Source organism: Plectropomus leopardus, chromosome 9 (genome assembly GCF_026936395.1).
Source record: "Plectropomus leopardus strain MGB_pleo_1.0 chromosome 9, ASM2693639v1, whole genome shotgun sequence".
In the NCBI taxonomy this organism is placed as follows: domain Eukaryota; kingdom Metazoa; phylum Chordata; class Actinopteri; order Perciformes; family Serranidae; genus Plectropomus; species Plectropomus leopardus.
This window is the reverse complement of record NC_142184.1, coordinates 2,223,259-2,250,314: the sequence shown is the minus strand read 5'-3', so window position 1 is coordinate 2,250,314 and position 27,056 is coordinate 2,223,259. Positions and strand designations below refer to the sequence as shown.

The 27,056-nt window shown below is 39.4% G+C and overlaps 2 protein-coding genes across 6 annotated transcripts; both read left to right on the top strand.

Annotated features, from left to right (window-relative positions):
* The first annotated feature begins 1,581 nt into the window (after positions 1-1,581).
* LOC121947264 (lymphocyte antigen 75-like) lies at positions 1,582-9,074 on the top strand. Of its 3 annotated transcripts, none has more exons than XM_088081660.1 (6): positions 1,582-1,727; positions 2,385-2,560; positions 3,599-3,818; positions 4,276-4,623; positions 5,176-5,288; positions 5,677-6,261. In XM_088081660.1, the coding sequence occupies exons 2-6, from the start codon at positions 2,507-2,509 to the stop codon at positions 5,806-5,808; spliced, it is 867 nt and encodes a 288-aa protein (XP_087937786.1). In that variant the 5' UTR covers positions 1,582-1,727; positions 2,385-2,506; the 3' UTR covers positions 5,809-6,261. The 3 variants fall into 3 exon arrangements, with proteins under 3 accessions (XP_087937786.1, XP_087937787.1, XP_087937785.1); XM_088081661.1 differs by lacking the exons at positions 1,582-1,727; positions 5,677-6,261 and adding exons at positions 1,963-2,072; positions 6,876-9,074; XM_088081659.1 differs by lacking the exon at positions 1,582-1,727 and adding an exon at positions 1,963-2,072.
* A 315-nt stretch (positions 9,075-9,389) lies between these two features.
* LOC148188630 (C-type mannose receptor 2-like) lies at positions 9,390-26,764 on the top strand. Of its 3 annotated transcripts, none has more exons than XM_088081641.1 (8): positions 9,390-9,503; positions 11,741-11,868; positions 13,302-16,307; positions 18,646-18,821; positions 20,577-20,796; positions 21,254-21,601; positions 22,785-22,897; positions 23,285-24,524. In XM_088081641.1, the coding sequence occupies exons 3-8, from the start codon at positions 16,175-16,177 to the stop codon at positions 23,423-23,425; spliced, it is 1,131 nt and encodes a 376-aa protein (XP_087937767.1). In that variant the 5' UTR covers positions 9,390-9,503; positions 11,741-11,868; positions 13,302-16,174; the 3' UTR covers positions 23,426-24,524. The 3 variants fall into 3 exon arrangements, with proteins under 3 accessions (XP_087937767.1, XP_087937765.1, XP_087937768.1); XM_088081639.1 differs by having other exon boundaries at positions 13,299-16,307; XM_088081642.1 differs by lacking the exon at positions 23,285-24,524 and adding an exon at positions 24,573-26,764 and having other exon boundaries at positions 11,741-16,307.
* Positions 26,765-27,056: the final 292 nt, after the last annotated feature.

Sequence of the window (27,056 nt, the reverse complement as noted above, 5' to 3'; positions counted from 1 at the left end):
GCATGGACTGTGACTCGGCGTGACTCAGCGTGGCTGACCTGCAGCTGATCAAAGAGCTGATATGTGCATGTACAGGGCTGACAGTACCTCATCTTTGTTTTTACTTCAATGAAAGTTTTCAGATGCAACAATCATTTGCATATCAGGAAAAATTGAGTCCACTTCCCCTTTTTTCAAAAACATGTCTGATCTCATTTTGTTGGACGACGGCCACAAACAAACAGTGACCAGAATCTGCAGTAAATGATCACCAGTCAGTTCAGGGAAGTGACAGATCAATCACAGCCGGGACACTCAACTCACTTTGTTTGGGGCCACTTTTACAGAATGACAGGAGGCCAGGGGCCAGTCATAGCAGCCCCAAACATGTTTCAAAGATTTAAGGACATTTCTAGGATTTTAAAATGGTTCTAGAATTGTATGCTATGTCCATGATTTAAAGACAATTTAAGGATTTTGAGACATTTCTAGAATTTTAGGACATGAGGGTCTTTGCTAGGACCTCTGTCGGGTGGTGTGGGGATCCTTTAATGGCTGACACAGAGTGTCGTGTGAAAGGTGGACAGCTTAAATCTGCATATCTCTGCACCTGAACACGGACAAGACTGTGATCCTATGAATAATTATATTTGAATAATTGTGTAGTGTGAACAAAGCTGGTGCTAGGAACCAATTTGCATGAAGTCAAATGATGCTGGGAAACTGTACAGGTGAAACAAAGAGTTATATTAACAGCAACAAGTCTGAAGTCACACATTCAGACAAACAAAGACCAACAAACAACAGCAAACAAAGATGGACACCGTTCTTCTGCTCATCGTGGCAGGCAAGTGTTTGGTATTCTGTCATGACTGTTCACTGATATATTGTTGCGGCTGCCGAACTCTTATCACAACACTTTTATGATGCGCTTCAGATTAATGATTCATGGAGGAGCACTTCAGATTATCGCCAACATTCAAAATATCCAAATCTGGACATAAATGATTTTGACTGAAGAGGAAAGGGATCAAATACTTCATCTAAAAAGTAACTAAAACTGTCAGACAAATGTAGTGCAGTAAAAAGTATAATATTTACCTCTGAGAGGTCTCGGAGTCAGACAGATATCCTCTGCGACCCGAGCCTCCAGGGAGGTCTGCGGTGAACATTTTTTTAGAAACTTAACCCTCTGAAACCTGAGCAAATTGATTTGATTTCTTTAAAAAAAAAAACATGGGGGGAAGGCAACAAACAATTTAATAAGACATGGCCCAAAATTTAGCAAAAAAAAAAAGACTGCTGGCTTTGGAGCTTGTGCGTGTGTGTGTGTGTGTGTGTGTGTGTGTGTGTGTGTGTGTGTGTGTGTGGGTGTGGGTGTGTGTGTGTGTGTGTGTGTGTGTGTGTGTGGGTGGGTGTGTGTGTGTGTGGGCACAGGTGGAGGAGCTGCAGGGGGAGTGGCCCAAAAGACAGGAAGCAGACAAACAGACAAATGAGGAAGGAGAAAGGAGGGGTAGAGCCCCTGTTTGCCATGGTCAAGTCTTCTGTTTAAACCATTATTATTATTATTATTATTATTTATTGTCATATGGTTAGGGACTTTCCATGTAGTAACATTTATTGGTTTTTGGTCCTGAAGAAAGTCCGGATTGTATTGTTTCATAGTGTATGTAATTTGCAGCTGGTTAAAGTGGCAGAGGAAGTTTGGTGCATCTACTTCTCCAAGATTTTGGGGGTTTTGTAGTGTGGTGAGCTTAGCTCTTGTTTTTTATTTTTCCAGTAGGACTTTGTTTTAGGGTGGCACAGTGGCGTCGTGGTTAGCACTGTTGCCTCACAGCAAGAGGGTCCCTGGTTCAGAACCCAGTTGGAACGGGGTTCGGTCCATGGGTTCTCTCCGGGTCTCCGGCTTCCTCCCACAGCCCGAAGACATGCAGCTGAGGTTGATTGGTGACTCTAAATTGCCCTTAGGTGTGACTGTGAGTGTGTATGGTTGTCTGTCTATATGTGTCGGCCCTGCGATAGTCTGGCGACCTGTCCAGGGTGACAGCATGGATTGGCTCCAGCCCCCCCGCGACCCTTACAAGGACAATCGGGTACAGAAAATGGCTGACTGACTGACTGACTTTGTTTTAATTGCTTCTAGGGAAGTGAACCATGTAGGGGTGAGCTTAGTGGGATCACTGAAAAGGGTAGTTTATTTTGTGTAGTAAAAGTCCAATATTTCAGTGTGAAGTGTACCACAGCAGAAATATTAAGTAACAGAAGATGGAAAAACTCAAAATTGTACTGATGTGCAGTACAATTTTACTCCAGAGACAAAAACTCACGTGACAAAACTGAAATACGATGTTACAAAGTGAAGAGAAATAAAGTCACCTGATCACTGTGCATGTGCGTCTCTACAGGACTGTGTGTCGTCTCATCACACGCCGGACCCACGTTCCATTTTGTTCACGTTAAGAGGAACTGGCCCGAAGCACAAAGATACTGCAGAGAGAAATACACAGACCTGGCCACCATCACCAGCATGAAGGACATGAACAGCCTGACCAACAGCTTTAATTTAAGCGAGCACCAACAGGTAGAGTCAGGAGGATTCAGCTGTTTCACTTCTCTTCTCCCTCTCTTTGTTAAGTCGTGTCGATAACTGTGTCGCTGACAGGTGGGTTAAACTTTCAAAATCTGATACTACAAAAAATATTGACTCAGTGCAGTAAAAGTACAATATTCCCTCTAAAATGTAGCAGAGTGGAAGTATAAAGTGTTTTCAGTCCAAACGTCCCTCGTGGTGTTTCAGTGTTTCCCTGTTGAGCTGCAGTGGACTCTGACTCCCTCAGAGTTATTAACTACTTCCTGTTTGCTTCCTGGTTCATGGCGAGACGTGGAAATGTTTGGCCCAATAACGGCCACACTGTGTGACCAAAACCCTAATTTTAATAACTTTTGATGTCCAAGTCCTTCTGAGAAGATGTTTTAATTTTGAAGTCAATTGGATGAAATCTGTTGGAGAAGATATAAAAAACACAACCTCTGAAAATGGCCAAAAACACGCCAAAAGGGCAACTTCAAATCAAAATGGCCAACCTCCTGTTGGGTTTACAGTATGGGTCCAAGAGTCTTTTTGGTTCATCGTGGGGTGTTACATGTGCCTACCAATTTTCATTAATGTAGATGAAAGCAGAGGCGGGAGCTATTTCGCACAAATATAATAGGTGGCGCTCCTGAGCCATTTTTTAAAATTTGCGCCTGAGACCCTTAAAATATCAAATATAAATATTCCGAAACAGCACTTTAGTTAACATAAACTTAATTCATTTCAAAAATTTTACAGAGTTTAGTTTGACTCAACCAAGAGGCTTGAGTCCGAGGATCTCAGAGACCCAGCAGCCACATAAATGTTGACCATGTCAGACAGATCAGACGCTGCAAGACCTTTAATTTTGATATGAGCTGAGCGACAGACGGGTAATCAGTGTGACGATTTTAAGACTGGAGTGATGTGGACTTCCTGTCTGGGTTTTGGTCCGAACACGTGCTGCTGCGTTTATGTCTGATGTCAAAATGTGGAACAAAAGCTGCACGTCTGATTCTTTTTATGTCCATCAAATGTTGTTTTCAGTTAGCCTGGATAGGACTGTACGACGACGTGGACAGCTGGAGGTGGTCACTGTCAGACACGAGCTTCTACGGACACGGAGAGACCGAGTTCAGACGATGGGGGAATAGACAACCAGATAACCAGGACAGTGGAGAATACTGCACAGAGATGTGGGCTGATGGCGATTGGAATGACGCACCGTGTGATGTCCGTCGTAAGGCGGTCTGCTGTGACGTCACAGGTGAGAACTTTAACTGGTGAAGACACAAACAAACCAGTTTAGTTTGTTGACCTCTGACCTTCTCTGCGTCTCTTTGTGTCTTCAGTTCCTTTAATGTCATTTAAAGCAGACGGAGCAGAGCTCGGCCTTCGTTTGAATTTTGGAAGCGGGGTCATCGAACTTTATTTAAAGTCCCGAAACAGGTGGAGCATGAACTCAGGTTTATCCCTCGTCACTGTCTCCGTCAAAAAGGCTTTAAGAAAAGGAGGCAAAATAGCTGTGACGTGTCTTTATGGATGAATGTGAGACTGGACGCCTGCATGTTCATATGCACACAGCTCCGTGCTGATTTCACCTTCATGCTCAGATTCATCACTGAACAAAAAGACAAAAATATTCAGAAGTAGAGAGAAAATAAAGTGTTTATGTTGTTTGTTGTGTTGCCTCTACACAGCTCTTCACTGTGGTTCATTTTCAGGCTCTAATGTGACTTTTGTCTTCATCAACACCACCATGAACTGGACTGAGGCCCAGAGCTACTGCAGACAGCACCACACAGACCTGGCCAGTGTGAGGAACCTGGCAGAGAACCAGCAGGTACAGCAGCTGATGACTGCAGCAGGAGAGTCAGACGTCTGGATCGGCCTCTTCAGAGACTCCTGGAAGTGGTCAGATGGAGGTAACTCCTCTTTCAGGTACTGGAGACAATCGCAGCCTGATAACCGTGAGAGTAAGGAGTTTTGTGTGGCTGCAAACTTTAACCAGTCTGGAAACTGGGAGGACTGGAACTGTGACTACAAGAGAGCGTTCATTTGCTACAGCAAACGTGAGTGATGACCTATGATTCAAAAGATATTTATTTGACCTCAGCATTAAATTTCCTCAATGATGATATTACATAACAATAATAATAATTAACAGTGAACTCCAGACAATAACTTTTAACTGTCATGATGCTGATAGTTTTTATGGAATTATTTGGAAGGTTAGCAGCAGTGTTGATCAAGTCAAGTCAGTTTTATTTTATTAATATCTCGCCAAACCATAAAAAAGGTTAACAAAAATTAAAAACCTTTGTGTCGACTTAATGCAGAAAATAAGCAACAGATGGAGGAAAAAATACATTTTTAAAAAATGTAAAAAAAATAATAAAACTTGAAAAAATAGAAAAAACAGTCTTGAACAATAATACATGTAGGAAAATTATTGTCACAATTATGTTTTTGTGCTGTTACATTTTGAATTGAAATATGAAAATCAATGGTTGTCCAACAAATTTCATTGCAAACAAACAAGAAAATTTCAAAAATCTTTAATTTTGGTTTCCTAATGTAAATCTATTGTTTAAAGTGATGAAATCCTGAAACTTTTTCCGCAGCCGAACCACCAAAGCCGACTACGACCAAGCAAGTGTTCAGACTGAGGCTGAGCAAAGAGGACTCCTCTCTGGACCTGAATGACCCTGCTGTGGCCGAGAGCCTCTTGAAGCAGGTAAATCACGTTTTCTCATTTTCTGCAAAGACAAAACCACCGAACGACTCCTCCAAGCACATTAAAATACGATAAGACTCGATCGATCCCCAGAGAGGAAATTCGGCTTAGAGCAGAAGAAGAAACAGACTGAGGAGGAAACAGATAAAGAGCTACTGAAAGTAATAAATGCAGCAAAATAAGAACCTTCAGTAAATGACATTCAGCAGCTAAAAACATGAGAAACATCACAACACTTTGTCCACATCCAGGACATGACTGGAGCTTTGTGTGAACACACGTGTGCAGAAGTAAAGAGTCTGTTAGTGCCACTCTGCAGGCCTTATTGATGTCCAATGAAGAAGAATCAACACTCAGCACAAACTTTGCTATCTGCCACCAAATGCAGCAGGAAAGTGCCCGAAAACGATCCAGCCGTCTGAGAGACGCCAGAGAGTTTACAAGAGAAGAAGAAAGTCCAACAGAGCAACAAGAATTACTGCCTCACGATACGACGCTGAGCAACGACCCAGCATTATGATGTCGCAGTGAGGCTGACCTCTGACCTTTAGCATTTAAAGTCTCATCACCTCCTCATTATATCCTGTCAGACATCTGTGTCAAACTTTGTCTTCACAAACGTGTGAATTCTTGAGTTACGGCCAAAATCAATTTGTGAGCTCACAGAGACCTCCGACCCAGGGTTCCCCAGGATCCTTAAAAAGTCTTAAAAGGCCTTGAATTCATTCATCTTAAAATAAAGCCTTAATCAGCATCAAAATGTCTTAAATCAGTCTTTCAAAAGTCTTAAAATGCTTCGACAGTGGAGGTAGGATTGTTATAAATCTTTTCTTTCTGACACTGCAAAAGCTCAAAATAAAAAAAAGTCCATCTCAGAGTCGTGTTTTATGTTACAATAAATTTAAAAAATAACAAAGATTCCTCCATCACCTCAAGTAACTGATAACAATACATTAAAAGTCTTTAAAGTCTTAAATCCCACTTACCTTAAGTTACAGGAAACCTGCTTCAACCACCAAATTCTCATCCGTTCATTCTTGAGTCGGAGTTAGGGATGCCACCCGTCCCGTATAATACCGAATCATCCCGTATTTAAAGGTAAAATGTGCTGTCCCGTACTCAATCAATATTGAATCAATACGGGACGCAATTTCAAGTTACCAACATGCTGCTGTGAAAATGCTGTTTAGCCTAAATAAACTTTGGGGAGCACCTCATGCCGTTACTTAACTCTTTCCCCACCACTGATGAGATTTTCCACTAATCGGTGTTTTCACTGCAGAGGACGCTGTTACAGATGTTGTGCAATAAGAAGAGATAGCAAAGTATTAACTCAGAAGCTGCAGGAGAGACACAGAAATCATGTCCATCTCGCTCCCGTATGGACATGTCCAACGGCTGGTTCCAGTGCGGACATGTCCAACGGCCGGTTCCAGTGCGGACATGTCCAACGGCCGGTTCCAGTGCGGACATGTCCGACAACCCGAGCGCTGCTGAAATGGAGCTTCAGATGAGGAGAAAATGAAAAAGCGTGCAGAATGTAATCTGTGTGTGTGAGCGATGATGTTGAGGAGTTTTGTGTCTCAGATCAAACAGAAGCTGAAGGACCAGGGGCTGAGTGACGACGTCAGACTGAGCTGGAGGAAGCAGCCGGGTGGAAAAATCTTCCACAAGGAGGAGAAGAAGAAGAAGAAGACCACGAAGGACGAGCTTTAAGCTTCAGCTGTCTGTTTTCAGCAGAGAAAAGTGAATTTCTTTCCTCAAAGTCCTCACGTAACGAGTCAGAGCAGAGCTGCAAGAATACGCTGAGTCATGGATTATTCACAGATATTAAGATCATCCGTTCATCCTTTTAGTCATTTTGTGAGCTGGTTCCAGCTTCTTGATGCTTTTCTTTGTCAGATATGATCAGAAACTTCATATCTGAAATTGTTGCTCCATTAAAACAAGACACAAGATTTATCTTTTTGGCCCGTTGGAAATGATAACAGGCTTTTTCACTTTTTTTAATAGATTAAATAAAATAAGAAAAAATGCTTTAAGATAAGATAAAATAAAGTTAAGATAAATTATGACTTGACTGGGGAAAGTTCCAGTGAAATGTCTTTTTCCTAATTAGACATTTTGTAAATAAAATACTTTAAGATCAATCAAGATTAGATTAGATGTTTTTTAAAAAAAGATTTGACTGAAGGCCACACCTTAAAAATAAGCTTTAATTATTTTTGGAAACTTAAATAAAAAAAAGAGAGAAATAAAATGCCTTTTTTTAAATTGAGAGTCTTTTTGCAACAGTACTAAAATCGTCAAATTTTGTTAATTCCAGCTTCTCAAAAATGAAGATTTGATGCTTTTCTTTGTCATATATGATCATAAACTTAATATCTTTGAGGTGAATTTATGTTTGGGTGGTGGGAAATCATAACAGGTGTTTGGTTTTTTTTTAATGAAATAACTATTTTCTGACATTTTATAGTAAAATGAGTTTAGATAAAGATATAGATAGATTATATATATTCTCTAATGTAATATAATGAAAAAATAAGATACTTAAAGAAAACTTGATTTCACTGAATGCAACTCCAGTGAAAAAAAACACCTTTAAAAAAATAGCTTTAATGTTTTAAGGAATTGTTAAAATTAATTTTCATGAAAACAATAATCAGTTTTTTATTGCATCCAACAATGTGATGTTTTCTACCTGTTATGTGTCAGAAAATAATCTATAGTTATTTAGATAATATGTTATATTCTTATTCTGTTACCTTATTGGGGATGCAAACTTTAAGCAGTTTCCCTAAAATGATTTAAGTGTGTTTTGATATTAATATTAAACGTCTGAGCAAAAATGCCAAATATTTTCTGGTTCCAGCTTCTCAAATATGAAGATTTGACATTTTTCTTTGTAATATATGGTCAAAAACTTAAAATCTTAACTTTTTGGTTGATTAAAATGTGACATTTATCCACCTGGGTTGTGGCAAATTAGACAAAAATCAATATTTTCTAGCATTTTATACCTAAAATACTGTAAGATAAAATAAGATTAGATGAGATTTGGTAAAATATGCTAAGATACACTTAAAAATGGGATTGAAAAACAAGATTTGACTGAAGGCCGCACCTTAAAAGTTAGCTTTAATTATTTTTGGAAACTTCGAATTTGATGCCTTAAAAAACAAACAAAAAAAAAATAGAGTGATTTTCCACTTAAAAAAATAATAGAATTGTCAAATTTTACTGGTCCCAGCTTCTCAAAACTGAAGATTTGATGCTTTGTTGTTGTTGGTTATGATCATAAACGTAATATCTTTGAAGTGTATTTATGTTTTGGTTGTGGGAAATTATAACAGCTGTTTTTCTTTGTTTGTTTTTGTTTGTGTTTTTTGAACTATTTTCTGACATTTTATAGGTGAGGTAAGATAAGATAAAATGAATTTAATAATGTTAGAGAAGATAAAATTATATTCTTAAAGAAAATAGGATTTGACTGAAGGCAACTCCAGTGCAAAAACACCTTTAAAAAAGATGATATTTAATATAATACAATTTAATATAAGATTAGGTTTTTGTTTTTCTTTTTTCAAGCGATGTGACTTAAGGCCACACCTTGTAAAATTAGCTTTAATAATTTGTGGAAACTTAAAAAATTATTTTTATGGAAAAGAATGCCTTTATTAAAATTGAATAAAATATAACGATTTGATGCTTTTATGGGTCATTTTGTTGTAAAAGTAATATATTTTGGTTGGGTTCAAAAATAAAGTTATGATTGGGAAAATGCCATTTGCAAGAGTGTTTTGTTATATGTATTATAAAAAATAAATAATACAATAATGTTATAATGAAAATAAATGCCACATGATAATGCATTGAGTTTCAATTATTTCACAAATTGTTGGTTCATTTAACAGTTGATTCGTGTGATTATTTATTTATTAATACCTTTTATCAGTAGTTAATATTGAACACTTTATATTTTTCTGTAGCTTCAATTTACCTGAACGTTTTTTTTTCTGATCTTAAAAAAAACAACGTTCGTGTGAGAGCACGTGAGGGCGACGTGTCCGAGCACGTGAGGGCGACGTGTCCTTACGTCATGACGCCGGGCTGTTGCCATGGACACGGAGTCGTCGGAGCGGTTCAGGAGTAGCCGTTAATTAGCTAAACAGAAAAGACTCTCCGGACAAAACTCCGTTAATTTCCGCGCGGCAGGTGAGAGCAGCTTTGAACAGTCGCCTTTATATGTACCTGAACATGTATCTGAATGTTTATTAGAACCGTTTGTGACCGACTCGACCCTCTTTTGTGTCGTATTTAAACTCGACGCTATCCGTTTGTAAGTGAAACGTTGGCTAACGTTAGCGTGTTTCAGACTCCACAGTTTCCACAGAAGCTAACGGTCACGCTAACGGTAAAGACAACAACAGGGTGGCAAATGTATTGAAAACATATATTTCTGCTCCGTGGACCGTGATATCTACACCGCCTCTACATGCTCTCTGCTCTCTGTTTTAATCATATATTTCATGTGTTTAATATTGAATAATATCCCCATAACGTCGTGGCTTTTTTGTTAAACAGACTAACTAAAGCTACATAAAGCAGCTTTATAAACGTTTGATTTGATTTCTGTCAGAAAAAACACCTGAAATGTGTCTTTTAACTGTTTCGCATCCGTGTACACAAAAACAAACATGTAACCCTCAGAAGCTGGATCCACATCCGTTTGATTTGCTGCGTTCAGACGCCTTTCACAAGAATTTAACCCTCTGAAACCAGAGAAAAGTGCTCTGATTTCTGCTGAAAACATGGAAATAAGGCAACGAGAAACTAGGAAAGAAATGCCCGGAAAATTGGTAGGAAAAAAAAGAAAGAATGAGCAAAAGGTGTTAACCACAAAAGGAAAAATGTCCAGAAAAATATATTTATAATTCTTATGATTGATTTTTTTTTCACAGTCATCTTCTTTTCTCTTTTTGTTTTTTTCATCCTGTTAGTTTGAAATGGTTAACTCTGCAAAAACTTTCCCAAAAAATTGAAAAAAAAAAATAGTAAAAGGTGTTAAAAAATAATTTGAAAATTAGGCGTGAAGAGATTTTGTTTTACAGAAAGGAAAAATGTCCTGAAAAATATACATGTAATTCTATTAATTGTATATTTAATTGATATTGATATTTTTCTTATTATTATTTTTGGGTAATTTTCTTCTTAACCTTTTACTAATTTCTTGCTATTTTTTTGGGGGGGGGGGGCATTTCTTGTCAAGTTGCTCATTGCCTTCTTCGATTGTTTTTTTTTTTTTTCAAGAAAGCCAGTTTGCCCAGTTTTCAAAGGGTTAAACTACACCCATTTTCAGTATTCATACATGTTACTCCTATCATCCAAGACAGTCCAAATATTTTAGTAAACATGAACAACTCTCATCCAAATCCAAAAACTAGAGCGATGGATCTTGTGATGTCATAGAGCACTGGTTCCCGACCTGGGGGTCCCGACCCCCAATAGGGCTTCCAAAGCTCAATGGGGGTCAAATGGTCTTCTTGATTTTAAGGAATGTGAGAAAAGGTTTTTTAAAAATTGACAGTCGGCCTAAATCACAGCATTTCAGTCGTTTCTGTGAACTTAATGGAGTTGTTGAAAAGGAGGCGCTGTGCTCGAGGACTGCCTTTGTCACACTGAACTGAAGAAAAAAACGCAGGTGCTCTTGAAGAAAAGGGTCGGCACACGGGAGGAAAAAACAAACTGGAGGCGCTCAGCATGGCCTCTCACTGTGATCCACTGCTGTCACCCACCTGCATCCACCTGCATTCAAGAGCAGAGTGTCCAAACTGCTCGTGTTTTTATGCAAATAGCCGTTTAAAGCTGATTCAACTCCATCTGTCCCTGCTCCACGCAGGAGAGCCTCAAGTTTGTTTTATTCTCCTAAATGAAATGATTTTTTTAAGTTTCGATTATTATTCAAGATACAAACTTTTAAAAATCTGACAGGATAAGGGCACAGCAAAGACCTGAACACGAGCGTTATTCCCACAGCCCTCACTCTCTTCCAGACAGCCTTGTCCCGCATCAGAAAAGTACACTTTTAAAACAACCAAAGAGCGAACAGAGCCACGAGCGTCACACTGCTTCCTGCACAGTGAACACCAGTCTGAAATAAGAAGAAGCAGCAGGATCTTAGACATTTGTATTTTGACAACAAATCCTGTGGCTTTAATGGTTATAGCTGTACCGGCCCTGTCCACAGGGTGGCTCCATAATCAACAAAATCTGAGACAGTCAGCCCGCCTCCTCATCCATATACTTCCTGTTAACTGGTAACTGGTAAGAGTCCAGTTTGCCCCGTACAGACTCAGTGAAGTCTGAAGTCTTTCTGAGTCTTTCACTGTGTCCAGATCTGCTAACATGATAACGTGTGTTTCTGACTGCTTCTCCTGTGTGTGTTTTAAAAGATGGAGACTGTACTGGAGTCAGACAGAGAGGAGCAGGTCAGAGGAGGAGAGACGCAGGAGGAGGAGGAGGGCAGAGAGCTGACGGAGCAGGAGGAAACTCTTCCTGTTTCAGCTCCTCAGGAGCCTCTGTGAGCACACACACACACACACACACACACACACACACACACACACACACACACACACACAGATGGAGGACTAATCAATGATGGTTGTTGTGCTCAGTAGATCAATTAAAGCTGCAGTGTGTTGATTTTTGGGGGTAAATTGACAGAAATGTAATATAATATAATCAGTGTGTTTTCTTTAGTTTGTAATCACCTGAAAATAAGAATCATTGTGTTTTCGTTACTTCAGAGTCAGCCGTTCATGGGGCTTTTCGTGGCTCTGTGGTTAGAGCGGGCGCCCCATGTACAGAGGCTGTGTCCTCACCGTAGCGGCTGCGGGTTCGATTCCGGCCTCAGCCCTTTGCTGCATGTCCTCCCCTCTCCCTCTCTCTCTCTATTTCATGCTTCAGCTGTCCTATAAAAAAAAGACAAATAAGCCCCAAAAACGAAGGTTTAAAAAAAGAATGAGCCGTTTATATCTACAGAGGAAGCAGGTCCTCGTCTATGGTGATCACCATGTTGCACCGCCGTGTTCCTACGGTAGCCCAGAACGGACAAACACTGCTGACAGAAAGGGACATTTATGTTTTTATGTCAGCCACCATAAGCCGCTTTCCCACCGAAAGTAGCACGTGCACACAGGTTTTTTAAACTCACGTAGATGATTGACTTCATTCCAATCACCAGTGAACTCACCGCAGCACAAGGCAAGTCTGCCTTTGTGGCAGCTGGCGTGTGTTTCTGTGTGTGTGTGTTTCTGTGTGTGTGTGAGTGCATGTGAGAGTGTGTATGTGTGCATGTGAGAGTGTGTGTGTGTATGTGTGCATGTGAGAGTGTGTGTGTGTGTGTGTATGAATGCATGTGAGAGTGTGTGTGTGTATGAATGCATGTGAGTGTGTGTGTATGAATGCATGTGAGAGAGTGTAAGTGTGTGTGTGTGTGTGTGTGTATGTGTGCATGTGAGAGTGTGTGTTAGTGTGCATGTGAGAGTGTGTGTGTGTAAGTGTGCATGTGAGAGTGTGTGTGTGTATGAATGCATGTGAGTGTGTGTGTATGAATGCATGTGAGAGAGTGTAAGTGTGTGTGTGTGTGTGTGTGTATGTGTGCATGTGAGAGTGTGTGTTAGTGTGCATGTGAGAGTGTGTGTGTATTAATGCATGTGAGAGTGTGTGTGGGTGGGTTTGTAAGAGTGTGTGTGGGTGTGTTTGTAAGAGCGTGTGCATGACAAATAAAATTAATAAATTGATCAAATTAAATAATAATTAAATATCAAACTAATTTCAAACTATCAAACTAACGAATCAGGTTTCAAAGGGTGAAATAGCTTGTGGAGGGCACCTGAATGCAGCACGAGGAAATTGATGTGGATCCATGGTGTGTGTGTTTGTGTGTGTGTGTGTGTGTGTGTGTGTGTGTGTGTGTGTGCGCGCGCATGTCTGTGTCTGTGGCAGCAGGCGGAGCGTAGCAGTCTTGGCGTGACTCGGCGGCGGCTGACCTGCAGCTGATCAAAGAGCTGGTTATGTTCATGGAAAGGGCTGACAGTACCTCATCTTTGTTTATTCAGAAATCGTTTGCATATCAGGAAAAACTGAGTCCACTTCCCCTTTTTTCCTCCACTGACACTTTTTTTGATCTACAAGCTCTATTTTGATGCTGCTTAGTGCACTTCGACACCATATGGATACTAAAAGTACAAAAACTATTCACAGTGTCAGTCACTTTATTTTTATTGTGTGAATTGTGAAAAATGTTTGGGGGGGGACACCCAGCACCCTATCAGGGGCCAGATTTTGGCCCACAGGCCACAGGTTGAGCATCCCTGTGTTAGAGCATTTTCTATCCATCCATCCATCCATTTTCGTCCGCTTATTGGAGGCCGGTCATGGGGCAACAGGCTAAGCAGAGCACTCCAGGCGTCCCTCCCTCCAGCAACGTTTTCCAGTTACCCCGAGGCGTTCCCAGGCCAGACGAGATATGTAAACCCTCCAGCGTGTTCTGTGTCTGCTCCGGGGCCTCCTACCAGTAGGACGTGCCCGGATCACCTCCGGCGGGAGGTGCCCAGGAGGCATACTGATCAGATGCCCGAACCACCTCAACCGGCCCCTTTCGACTCGAAGGAGCAGCGACTACTCCGAGCCCTTCCTGATGTCCGAGCTCCTCACCTTATCTCTAAGGCTGAGTCCTGCCACGCTCCGGAGGAAGCTCATCTCGGCTGCTTGTATCCGCGACCTCATTCTTTCGGTCACTACCCAGAGCTCATGACCATAGACGAGGACTGGAACATAGATGGACTGGTAAATCGAGAGCTTCGTTTCCAGCTCAGCTCCTTCTTCACCACGACAGTCCCATGCAACTCCCGCATCACTGCGCACGCCGCCAAACCAGACCCCTTCCTCCCCTCGGCTGTTTAGATCGGGCAGGCCATTCCTCCCAGTCACACCCCTCCAGGTTTCTCCATTGCCCATATGAGCGTTGAAGTCACCCAGAAGAACTATGGAGTCCCCAGTCGGCACCCTTTCCAGGGCACCGCCCAGAGACTCCAAGAAGGCCGGGTACTCCTAACTGACGTTGGGTGCAAAGGCACACACAGCAGTCAGAGACCTCCTCTCTGTGACTCGCAGTCGCATCGAGGCGACCCTCTCGCTCCCTGGGGTAAACTCCGACACAGCGACGCTCAGCCGGGGGCTCGTGAGTATCCCCACACCCGCCCAGCGCCTCTCACCCTGGGCAACTCCGGAAAAGGCGAGAGTCCGTCCCCTCTCCAGGGTTGTGGTTCCAGAACCAGTGCTGTGCGTGGAGGTGAGCCCGACTATATCTCGTTGGTACTGCTCAACCTCCCGCACCAGCTGCAGCTCCTTCCCCACCAGAGAGGTGACGTTCCACGTCCCCAGAACCAGTTTGTGACGCTGAGGATTTGCACGCCCGGGGCCCCCCCCGTCTGCCACCCAGCACACAAGGCACCTGACCACAATCCCTTTCCCTGCGGGTGGTGGGCCCACAGGGTGGCTGCTCCACGTAATTTCTTCGGGCTGAGCCTCCAGACGCTCGCCAGTGAGCTCCCTCTCCAGGTCTGGCCTCGGTGACCCCATACCGGGCGAGGTACCCATATCCCGAGAACGCCGTTTCATCTTGGTCTTTTCTGAACCGCTCTTGGTCTGGCCCCTTCCCTGAGACCACTTTGCCTTGGGAGACCATACCAGGGGCTGGTAGCCCCAGACAACCCAGCTTCCAGTAGAACAGGGGCTCGCAAACCCCCCCACCACGGTAAAGTGGCGATTCACGGAGGGGTGTTAGAGCATTTTAAAGAGTTAAAATGTTAGAGCATTTTAATTCTTTAATAGTTTGGCAGTTTGGCTGTTAGGATGCACAGTACAGCTACTTAACATCAACACGTCAGCATGCTGATCTGAGCTCTGAGCTTCAGTACGACCTCACAGAGCTGCTGCACGACTGCACACCAGCGATACTCAACCTACGGCCCGCGGACCACATCTGACCCCATCAGGATGACAGGTGGGCCCCAAATTATTTTGTAATTCACAATGAAAATAAATGAATTCACACATTTTTATTTATTTAGTTATTTTTTTAATTTCTTTCTTTTCTGAAGACTTTATAATCCCACAGCAGTGATATTCAAATGTAGGATCAGCTCAAGAAACAGAAGCAAGAGAAAAATGCAAAAAAAAAAAAAGAAAGAAAAGAAACAAAATGAATTTGAGAGTTTAAAAGGGCTGATAAAAAAATTCCAAAAAATACTACACCAGTGAAATGGTAAACCATCAGCTCCTTTAACCCTTTGAAACCTGAGCAAAGTGGTTTGATTTCTTTCAAAAACAGAAGAGACAAATTACCAGAAAATGAGTAAAAACATTACCTGACATCAAGCAAATAAATAAAAATTATAGATAAATTAACAAAAAGATAAATAAATACATAGCTAAGTAAATAGACAAATAAATCAAATAAGTAAAATAAATAAAAACAAACATTTAATTAATTTTAAGTATAAAATAAAAAAAAAATAAATATCAAACTAATTCGCTCAGGTTTCAAAGGGTAAATATCTTGTGGAGGGCACCTGAACACAACACGAGGAAAATAATGTGGATCCATGGTGTGTGTTTGTGTTTGTATGTGAGAGAGTGCATATGTGTGTTTGTGTGTGTGTGTGTGTGTGTGTGTGTGTGTGTGTGTGTGTGTGTGTGTATTTGCCTCTGATGAATATGCATCAAACATGTTATTGAAAACATGGGCGGTTCCTGAATTTCTGTTTTTCCCAAAAATGCAAATAATTGTTTTGTGTGAGCGTTTTCCCTGAGGTGAAATGACACTGAGGGACTGTGAGGCGTTCAGTCTGAACTCGGGGAGCGATTTGATCAGCCGCAAGTCCGAGGTCACACACTCAACCCGACTGAGAGCCGACGAGATGGACACAGTCCTGCTGCTCGTCATCGCAGGCAAGTGTTTGATAGGATTTATTATCTTTCTTCATCTTTATCTTTATTCTCAGTACTTTAATATATCTAAATATGGGATGCACCGTGATGTCAGTAAAAAAAAAGTTTGAAATGTTTTTTTTTCATAAAATAAATCAAGTGAATGCATATTTAAAAAGAAAAAAAAGTCTAAAATTCATGACTTAAAAAAACATCAAAAGTTTCTTCTCATGAGTTTGTGTGAGCGTGCCGCTCAGACGTCATCATATGAGGAGCAGCCGACGGGAGTGAATGTGTTAATGACTTTCAGCTTATTTCAGCAAACAAACGTTTATCAAACTAAACTTTCATAACCTCCTTAAAATAAGACAGTGAGTTATCACTGAAAGACATACGACACATGAGGGTGAGCTTCAACGCCATGTGAGCACCACAGTGAGGCGGTCAGGACCGAGGCGCTCCACGTTAACCCTTTCAAAGCTGGAGCAGCATCGCTCTCCTTATGCTGCTTTCAGACGCCTTTCTGAAGTATTTAACCCTTTGAACCCAGAACAAACTGCTGTGATTCCTTTCAAAAACTTCTGAAAAAAGGTAACGGGCAGCTTGGTGAGAAATGTTCCTTTAATTGCAAGAAATTAGTACATTTGGATTTCTTTAAATGGAAGGGGAAAATATCTATGAAGAAAAGAAATAAGCCAGGGAAAACTATAATTGTAATTATCATAATTAAGTATTTAAAATAATTTTACAAAATTATTATAATTCTTTTGCACTTATCTCCTTTGTTTTTTTTTTTTTTAATTTTCTTTTTTTTTTTCAAATAATTTGCAGGTTTTTTTGTAGTTTTTAGTCTTTTTTTAGAAAACTTTGTGGGTTATTTATTTCTTGAGTGGCGGTCTAAAACATTTAATCTTGCAGTTTTTTAGACTTTTCTAAAGTTATGGAACTGGATGGCTTAAATCTAGATTTTGAAATGAGTCCTTCTGTGGGTTTTTTGACACTTTAATAATAATTATTTTCTTATTTACACACGTCTCTCTGCTGATGTCGGCCAAACATAGACTGTGTGTAAAGATATTCATACACAGTCTATGAGGTCAAAGGGCAAAAGTCCCTCTGGGCCCGTGTGCGTCACCTTACCGACCTCGATGGTGAATTTCCACTTTTGGCCACCATGTAAATTTTGCATCAGAGCCTGCTGATGTTCCTGGGGGCTCGGTTTTCAGATGCACGTCCCCAAATTTTAAATTCTAAGCAGTGCACCAATCACAACAGAGTGTGTGAGAGAGGGAGCCAGCTGACCAATCAGAGCAGACTGGGCATCTCTGGAGGCGGGACATAAGCTCAGACTGTTTGAGACAGAGGTGCTGCAGCAGAGGGCAGCACCACACACATGATGTGTTTTTTGAACATTAAAGCATGTAAACGAATGCTAATAGACCCCCAAAATACTAATATGATCCAGAAAATAATCCTCCTCGGGCCTCTTTAAGAGCGCTGATGCAGAAATGGTGGAGTAATGCTTTTATTGATGAGGCAGATGTGCTGTCATGCAAATTTGGGCACGTTGATGTCCGGTGGACCAATCAGATTGCTCGGTCAGATCTGCTTGTTGTATAATCAGTGTTTGATTAATTGTTTGAGGTCTAATTGGCTGTTTTCAGTGTCCTGGTGTGTGTGTTTCCTGTCAGACTCTATGTTGTCACCATTGATTGTGCTGCTGGCAGCTTGTTGTTTTCAAACGACTAAATTCAGATTCATCCTCAATAACATCAACTGGGACTGATAATTTAACCCTCTGCTTCTTTGAGGAGTCAGAGGGTAATTTTGAGAGATGTGTGTGAAATATAAGCGTGCAGCGTGCTCTGCAGAGAGGGATCACACAGTGCAGCGTTACACTGAGGGATGCATGACGTCTGCTTTATCGGAGCTGCAGGAGAGGAGAGAAGAAAAACACAAGTTCTGACTTTTAGCTGTTGATTTGTTGTGATTTTGGGGCTTTAATCCTTTCTTTTTTGTTACATATTGAATAGTTTGGGCAGTTTCACAGAAATGTCTCTTTGGTGGAAGTGATAACATCTCAGACGTCTGCCATCCGGTTTGTCATGTTTTTAGGCTAAAATCTTTTTTAAAAATCACTAAATATAGTAGAAAAGTACAATACTGCAGTATAAAATGTAGCACAGTATAAATATAAAGTAAGAAAACAATAAAATAAAATGGAAATACTCAAAACTGTACTCATGTGCAGTACTTGAGTTGGGTGATGTTCGAGACAAAAACTCACATGAATAAATGTGATGTTACAAAGTGAAGAGAAATAAAGTCACCTGATCACTGTGCATGTGCGTCTCTACAGGACTGTGTGTCGTCTCATCACACGCCGGACCCACGTTCCATTTTGTTCACGTTAAGAGGAACTGGCCCGAAGCACAAAGATACTGCAGAGAGAAATACACAGACCTGGCCACCATCACCAGCATGAAGGACATGAACAGCCTGACCAACAGCTTTAATTTAAGCGAGCACCAACAGGTAGAGTCAGGAGGATTCAGCTGTTTCACTTCTCTTCTCCCTCTCTTTGTTAAGTCGTGTCGATAACTGTGTCGCTGACAGGTGGGTTAAACTTTCAAAATCTGATACTACAAAAAATATTGACTCAGTGCAGTAAAAGTACAGTATTCCCTCTAAAATGTAGCAGAGTGGAAGTATAAAGTGTTTTCAGTCCAGACTTCCCTTGTGGTGTTTCAGTGTTTCCCTGTTGAGCTGCAGTGGAGGGACGGGAACAAAAGGAGGAGGACTGAAACTTTGGAAGCTTTTGAAAATATTTTAATATAATTTTTATACTACTGAGGTTGTTCCACATCACGTACACTGAGCGCAGATTACAGAGGATCTCTTTAACCCTTTCAAAGCTGAACTAACTGACTGACTTTCTTTCAAAAACATTGGAAGAAGGAAATGAGCAACTCAACAAGAAATGGCCCCAAAATGAGGAAGAAATTAGATCCGATTACCTGAAAATAAAAAAAGGAGAAAAAAAGCACAAAAAAGGCAAATTACAAACAAAAACAAAAAGATGAAAATGTCCTTAAGAAGAGGTTAACATTTTTTTTGTGTTACATAATTTCATTGTTATTATTTTTGTTTTGCAGTGTGCAGAACATTTCCTGCGAAGTTCCTCATTGCATTTTTCCCAAACTTTTAAAAGAAATCAAACCGATTTTCTCAGGTTTCAGAGGTTTAAATGTGTGTGTGTTTGTGTGTGTGTGAAAGGCGTCTGAATGCAGCACGGAGCTGATGTCGCTCCAGGTTTAAAGGGTTAAAGGAGCTGTATGTGACATTCAGAGCGTTAATATAGCAGTAAGACACTTTGCTATGGAAAGATATCCTGGAGCGACGGCGTCCTGGGTGGCTGCAGGTGGATGCCGCCGCTCATCACTGCGCTCATGTGATGGTTACTGCTGACGCTGAAGCGCAGCAGCCGCCCTCTGATTTCCCCGAGGTGAACAAGAGAAGCTCCGTTCGCTCTGTTACTGCTGTCGTACAAACTCAAGCTACACTTGAAGTATTTAGAGAAACTTCATTTAAAGACCGACACGTTTCAGCTCGAGGCCTTCATCAGGGTCATCGTGCAACAGATTACAAACAGCATTTAAATAATGTGTACAAAATACAAAAGAAACTTTGATTGAAAAGATAAATACAAATAAATTAAATAAAAACCTTTTAAACATCACTTTAGTTAAAATTAACTTTATTTACAAACTCACTTAAAACTTCAATTTCAAAAAACACTTTTATAGAAAAAAACTTGAACTAAAACATTTTAAAAACACTTCAGTGAAAGAATGAATTTTAAAAAAACACTTAAATCAAAATAAACTTTAAATACAAAATATTTCAAAACAGCACTTCAGTTCACATAAACTTAATTACTCTGAAAAACTTTACAGAGTTTAGGGCAGAATTAACAAAAGCTGCCTCTTCATGCCTTTTAGTTCTGACCTCTGCAACAACCAAGAGGCTTGAGTCCGAGGATCTCAGAGACCCAGCAGCCACATAAATGTTGACCATGTCAGACAGATCAGACGCTGCAAGACCTTTAATTTTGAAATGAGCTGAGCGACAGACGGGTAATCAGTGTGACGATTTTAAGACTGGAGTGATGTGGACTTCCTGTCTGGGTTTTGGTCCGAACACGTGCTGCTGCGTTTATGTCTGATGTCAAAATGTGGAACAAAAGCTGCACGTCTGATTCTTTTTATGTCCATCAAATGTTGTTTTCAGTTAGCCTGGATAGGACTGTACGACGACGTGGACAACTGGAGGTGGTCACTGTCAGACACGAGCTTCTACGGAGACGGAGAGACCGAGTTCAGACGATGGAGGCCTGGAAAACCAGAAAACTATAGAAGTGGACAATACTGCACAGAGATGTGGGCTGATGGCTATTGGGATGACCTCCGCTGTGATTTCCATCTTAAGGTGGTCTGCTGTGACGTCACAGGTGAGAACTTTAACTGGTGAAGTCACAAACAAACCAGTTTAGTCTGTTGACCTCTGACCTTCTCTGCGTCTCTTTGCGTCTTCAGTTCCTTTAATGTCATTTAAAGCAGACGGAGCAGAGCTCGGCCTTCGTTTGAATTTTGGAAGCGGGGTCATCGAACTTTATTTAAAGTCCCGAAAAAGGTGGAGCATGAACTCAGGTTTATCCCTCGTCACTGTCTCCGTCAAAAAGGCTTTAAGAAAAGGAGGCAAAATAGCTGTGACGTGTCTTTATGGATGAATGTGAGACTGGACGCCTGCATGTTCATATGCACACAGCTCCGTGCTGATTTCACCTTCATGCTCAGATTCATCACTGAACAAAAAGACAAAAATATTCAGAAGTAGAGAGAAAATAAAGTGTTTATGTTGTTTGTTGTGTTGCCTCTACACAGCTCTTCACTGTGGTTCATTTTCAGGCTCTAATGTGACATTTGTCCTCACTGACACCACCATGACCTGGACTGAGGCCCAGAGCTACTGCAGACAGCACCACACAGACCTGGCCAGTGTGAGGAACCTGACAGAGAACCTGCAGGTACAGAAGCTGATACCTGCACCAGGAGTGACAGTCGTCTGGATCGGCCTCTTCAGAGACTCCTGGAAGTGGTCAGATGGAGGTAACTCCTCTTTCAGGTACTGGAGACAATCGCAGCCTGATAACTATGAGAGTAAGGAGGCTTGTGTGGCTGCAAACTTTAACCAGTCTGGAAACTGGGAGGACTGGAACTGTGACTACAAGAGAGCGTTCATTTGCTACAGCAAACGTGAGTGATGACCTATGATTCAAAAGATATTTATTTGACCTCAGCATTAAATTTCCTCAATGATGATATTACATAACAATAATAATAATTAACAGTGAACTCTAGACAATAACTTTTAACTGTCATGATGCTGATAGTTTTTTATGGAATTATTTGGAAGGTTAGCAGCAGTGTTGATCAAGTCAAGTCAGTTTTATTTTATTAATAGCTCGCCATACCATAAAAAAGGTTACCAAAAATTAAAAACCTGATGAGTTTGTGTTCACTTAATGCAGAAAATAAGCAACAGATGGAGGAAAAAATACACTTAAAAAAAGATCAAATGACTGGCAGCAACGGCTGAAAAACCAAAATCATAAAATAAAATAAACCATAAGAAAAAGCAACAAGCTTACAGGAATTTACATTAATAATTTATAGATATTTTCTGATTTATTACACTGAAACAAAAATAGTGAAATAATACTTTTATTGGGGAAATTTTAAAAAATATTTCATAAACTTGTGTTAGATGCAAATTTAAGGTATTTATAATTGTATTATTTTGTGGATTTTGACCTTTAATTTCATGTAATAAGATGTAAAGCAATTTCAAAATAAAATGATAAAAAAAGAATTACTGTAGGCTCACAGTAAGACATTTTAATGAGAAAATACTCATTTAAACTGTTCATACTGTATATTTTTGAATTACATACTGTACATTTTGTATATATTCTCTTTCTCTTCCTTTTGTAAATACAATTACATGTCTATGTCTGTCTTTTTTTCTATTTTTCTTATCCCTAACTTATTTCCATTGCCAACCCGGAAAAAAAATTCCTTGTTCCTTATTTGTTGAACTTGGCCAATAAACGTGATTCTGATTCTGATACTATACAAAATATGTAGTTTTTTTTGTTTTTTTTTACAGATTTTATTGCTTGTGCATAAATTGTTCAATTTTTAAAACTGAAGGACGATGGTAAAAAAAAAAACTTGAAAAAATAGAAAAAACAGTCTTGAACAATAATACATGTAGGAAAATTATTGTCACAATTATGTTTTTGTGCTGTTACATTTTGAATTGAAATATGAAAATAAATGGTTGTCCAACAAATTTCAAAAACAAAAATCTTTAATTTTGGTTTCCTAATGTAAATCTTTTGTTTAAAGTGATGAAATCCTGAAACTTTTTCCGCAGCCGAACCACCAAAGCCGACTACGACCAAGCAAGTGTTCAGACTGAGGCTGAGCAAAGAGGACTCCTCTCTGGACCTGAATGACCCTGCTGTGGCCGAGAGCCTCTTGAAGCAGGTAATCACGTTTTCTCATTTTCTGCAAAGACAAAACCACCGAACGACTCCTCCAAGCACATTAAAATACGATAAGACTCGATCGATCCCCAGAGAGGAAATTCGGCTTAGAGCAGAAGAAGAAACAGACTGAGGAGGAAACAGATAAAGAGCTACTGAAAGTAATAAATGCAGCAAAATAAGAACCTTCAGTAAATGACATTCAGCAGCTAAAAACATGAGAAACATCACAACACTTTGTCCACATCCAGGACATGACTGGAGCTTTGTGTGAACACACGTGTGCAGAAGTAAAGAGTCTGTTAGTGCCACTCTGCAGGCCTTATTGATGTCCAATGAAGAAGAATCAACACTCAGCACAAACTTTGCTATCTGCCACCAAATGCAGCAGGAAAGTGCCCGAAAACCATCCAGCCGTCTGAGAGACGCCAGAGTTTACAAGAGAAGAAGAAAGTCCAACAGAGCAACAAGAATTACTGCCTCACGATACGACGCTGAGCAACGACCCAGCATTATGATGTCGCAGTGAGGCTGACCTCTGACCTTTAGCATTTAAAGTCTCATCACCTCCTCATTATATCCTGTCAGACATCTGTGTCAAACTTTGTCTTCACAAACGTGTGAATTCTTGAGTTACAGCCAAAATCATTTTGTGAGCTCACAGAGACCTCCGACCCAGGGTTCCCCAGGATCCTTAAAAAGTCTTAAAAGGCCTTGAATTCATTCATCTTAAAATAAAGCCTTAATTGGCATCAAAATGTCTTAAATCAATCTTTCAAAAGTCTTAAAATGCTTCGACAGTGGAGGTGGGATTGTTATAAATCTTTTCTTTCTGACACTGCAAAAGCTCAAAATAAAAAAATCCATCTCAGAGTCGTGTTTTATGTTACAATAAATTTAAAACATAACAAAGATTCCTCCATCACCTCAAGTAACTGATAACAATACATTTTTCCTTTAGTATTGGCTACTGAAAAAATGGTCCTAAATTTTAATTCCAGCTGCATGAAAAGTCTTTAAAGTCTTAAATCCCACTTACCTTAAGTTACAGGAAACCTGCTTCAACCACCAAATTCTCATCCGGTCATTCTTGAGTCGGAGTTAGGGATGCCACCCGTCCCGTATAATACCGAATCATCCCGTATTTAAAGGTCAAATGTGCTGTCCCGTACTCAATCAATATTGAATCAATACGGGACGCAATTTGTCCCGTTTTTCTGAACACAAAACAGGATTCATCACAGAAGTGCAGGGGCCAAAAAGTGTGTATGTGTGTTTCATACCGACTGCTTCACCTTCAAGTTACCAACATGCTGCTGTGAAAATGCTGTTTAGCCTAAATAAACTTTGGGGAGCACCTCATGCCGTTACTTAACTCTTTCCCCACCACTGACGAGATTTTCCACTAATCGGTGTTTTCACTGCAGAGGACGCTGTTACAGATGTTGTGCAATAAGAAGAGATAGCAAAGTATTAACTCAGAAGCTGCAGGAGAGACACAGAAATCATGTCCATCTCGCTCCCGTACGGACATGTCCAACAGCCGGTTCCAGTGCGGACATGTCCGACAACCCGAGCGCTGCTGAAATGGAGCTTCAGATGAGGAGAAAATGAAAAAGCGTGCAGAATGTAATCTGTGTGTGTGAGCGATGATGTTGAGGAGTTTTGTGTCTCAGATCAAACAGAAGCTGAAGGACCAGGGGCTGAGTGACGACGTCAGACTGAGCTGGAGGAAGCAGCCGGGTGGAAAAATCTTCCACAAGGAGGAGAAGAAGAAGACCACGGAGGACGAGCTTTAAGCTTCAGCTGTCTGTTTTCAGCAGAGAAAAGTGAATTTCTTTCCTCAAAGTCCTCACGTAACGAGTCAGAGCAGAGCTGCAAGAATACGCTGAGTCATGGATTATTCACAGATATTAAGATCATCCGTTCATCCTTAAAGTCGTTTTGTGAGCTGGTTCCAGCTTCTTGATGCTTTTCTTTGTCAGATATGATCAGAAACTTCATATCTGAAATTGTTGCTCCATTAAAACAAGACACAAGATTTATCTTTTTGGCCCGTTGGAAATGATAACAGGCTTTTTCACTTTTTTTAATAGATTAAATAAAATAAGAAAAAATGCTTTAAGATAAGATAAAATAAAGTTAAGATAAATTATGACTTGACTGGGGAAAGTTCCAGTGAAATGTCTTTTTCCTAATTAGACATTTTGTAAATAAAATACTTTAAGATCAATCAAGATTAGATTAGATGTTTTTTAAAAAAAGATTTGACTGAAGGCCACACCTTAAAAATAAGCTTTAATTATTTTTGGAAACTTAAATAAAAAAAAGAGAGAAATAAAATGCCTTTTTTTCCTTTTTTTTGCAACAGTACTAAAATCGTCAAATTTTGTTAATTCCAGCTTCTCAAAAATGAAGATTTGATGCTTTTCTTTGTCATATATGATCATAAACTTAATATCTTTGAGGTGAATTTATGTTTGGGTGGTGGGAAATCATAACAGGTGTTTGGTTTTTTTTTAATGAAATAACTATTTTCTGACATTTTATAGTAAAATGAGTTTAGATAAAGATATAGATAGATTATATATATTCTCTAATGTAATATAATGAAAAAATAAGATACTTAAAGAAAACTTGATTTCACTGAATGCAACTCCAGTGAAAAAAAACACCTTTAAAAAAATAGCTTTAATGTTTTAAGGAATTGTTAAAATTAATTTTCATGAAAACAATAATCAGTTTTTTATTGCATCCAACAATGTGATGTTTTCTACCTGTTATGTGTCAGAAAATAATCTATAGTTATTTAGATAATATGTTATATTCTTATTCTGTTACCTTATTAGAGATGCAAACTTTAAGCAGTTTCCCTAAAATGATTTAAGTGTGTTTTGATATTAATATTAAACGTCTGAGCAAAAATGCCAAATATTTTCTGGTTCCAGCTTCTCAAATATGAAGATTTGACATTTTTCTTTGTAATATATGGTCAAAAACTTAAAATGTTACCTTTTTGGTTGATTAAAATGTGACATTTAAATTCATCCACCTGGGTTGTGGCAAATTAGACAAAAATCAATATTTTCTAGCATTTTATACCTAAAATACTGTAAGATAAAATAAGATTAGATGAGATTTGGTAAAATATGCTAAGATACACTTAAAAATGGGATTGAAAAACAAGATTTGACTGAAGGCCGCACCTTAAAAGTTAGCTTTAATTATTTTTGGAAACTTCGAATTTGATGCCTTAAAAAACAAACAAAAAAAAAATAGAGTGATTTTCCACTTAAAAAAATAATAGAATTGTCAAATTTTACTGGTCCCAGCTTCTCAAAACTGAAGATTTGATGCTTTGTTGTTGTTGGTTATGATCATAAACGTAATATCTTTGAAGTGTATTTATGTTTTGGTTGTGGGAAATTATAACAGCTGTTTTTCTTTGTTTGTTTTTGTTTGTGTTTTTTGAACTATTTTCTGACATTTTATAGGTGAGGTAAGATAAGATAAAATGAATTTAATAATGTTAGAGAAGATAAAATTATATTCTTAAAGAAAATAGGATTTGACTGAAGGCAACTCCAGTGCAAAAACACCTTTAAAAAAGATGATATTTAATATAATACAATTTAATATAAGATTAGGTTTTTGTTTTTCTTTTTTCAAGCGATGTGACTTAAGGCCACACCTTGTAAAATTAGCTTTAATAATTTGTGGAAACTTAAAAAATTATTTTTATGGAAAAGAATGCCTTTATTAAAATTGAATAAAATATAACGATTTGATGCTTTTATGGGTCATTTTGTTGTAAAAGTAATATATTTTGGTTGGGTTCAAAAATAAAGTTATGATTGGGAAAATGCCATTTGCAAGAGTGTTTTTGTTATATTTATTATAAAAAATAAATAATACAATAATGTTATAATGAAAATAAATGCCACATGATAATGCATTGAGTTTCAATTATTTCACAAATTGTTGGTTCATTTAACAGTTGATTCGTGTGATTATTTATTTATTAATACCTTTTATCAGTAGTTAATATTGAACACTTTATATTTTTCTGTAGCTTCAATTTACCTGAACGTTTTTTTTTCTGATCTTAAAAAAAACAACGTTCGTGTGAGAGCACGTGAGGGCGACGTGTCCGAGCACGT

Excerpts from the sequence above, each read along its gene's own strand:
- LOC148188630 (XM_088081641.1), top strand. The coding sequence starts at position 16,175 with ATGACACTGAGGGACTGTGAGGCGTTCAGTCTGAACTCGGGGAGCGAT. Across the intron at positions 16,308-18,645 it reads CCTGCTGCTCGTCATCGCAG|GACTGTGTGTCGTCTCATCA; the intron begins GCAAGTGTTTGA and ends GCGTCTCTACAG. Across the intron at positions 18,822-20,576 it reads ATTTAAGCGAGCACCAACAG|TTAGCCTGGATAGGACTGTA; the intron begins GTAGAGTCAGGA and ends TGTTGTTTTCAG.
- LOC121947264 (XM_088081660.1), top strand. The coding sequence starts at position 2,507 with ATGAAGGACATGAACAGCCTGACCAACAGCTTTAATTTAAGCGAGCAC. Across the intron at positions 2,561-3,598 it reads ATTTAAGCGAGCACCAACAG|TTAGCCTGGATAGGACTGTA; the intron begins GTAGAGTCAGGA and ends TGTTGTTTTCAG. Across the intron at positions 3,819-4,275 it reads GGTCTGCTGTGACGTCACAG|GCTCTAATGTGACTTTTGTC; the intron begins GTGAGAACTTTA and ends GTTCATTTTCAG.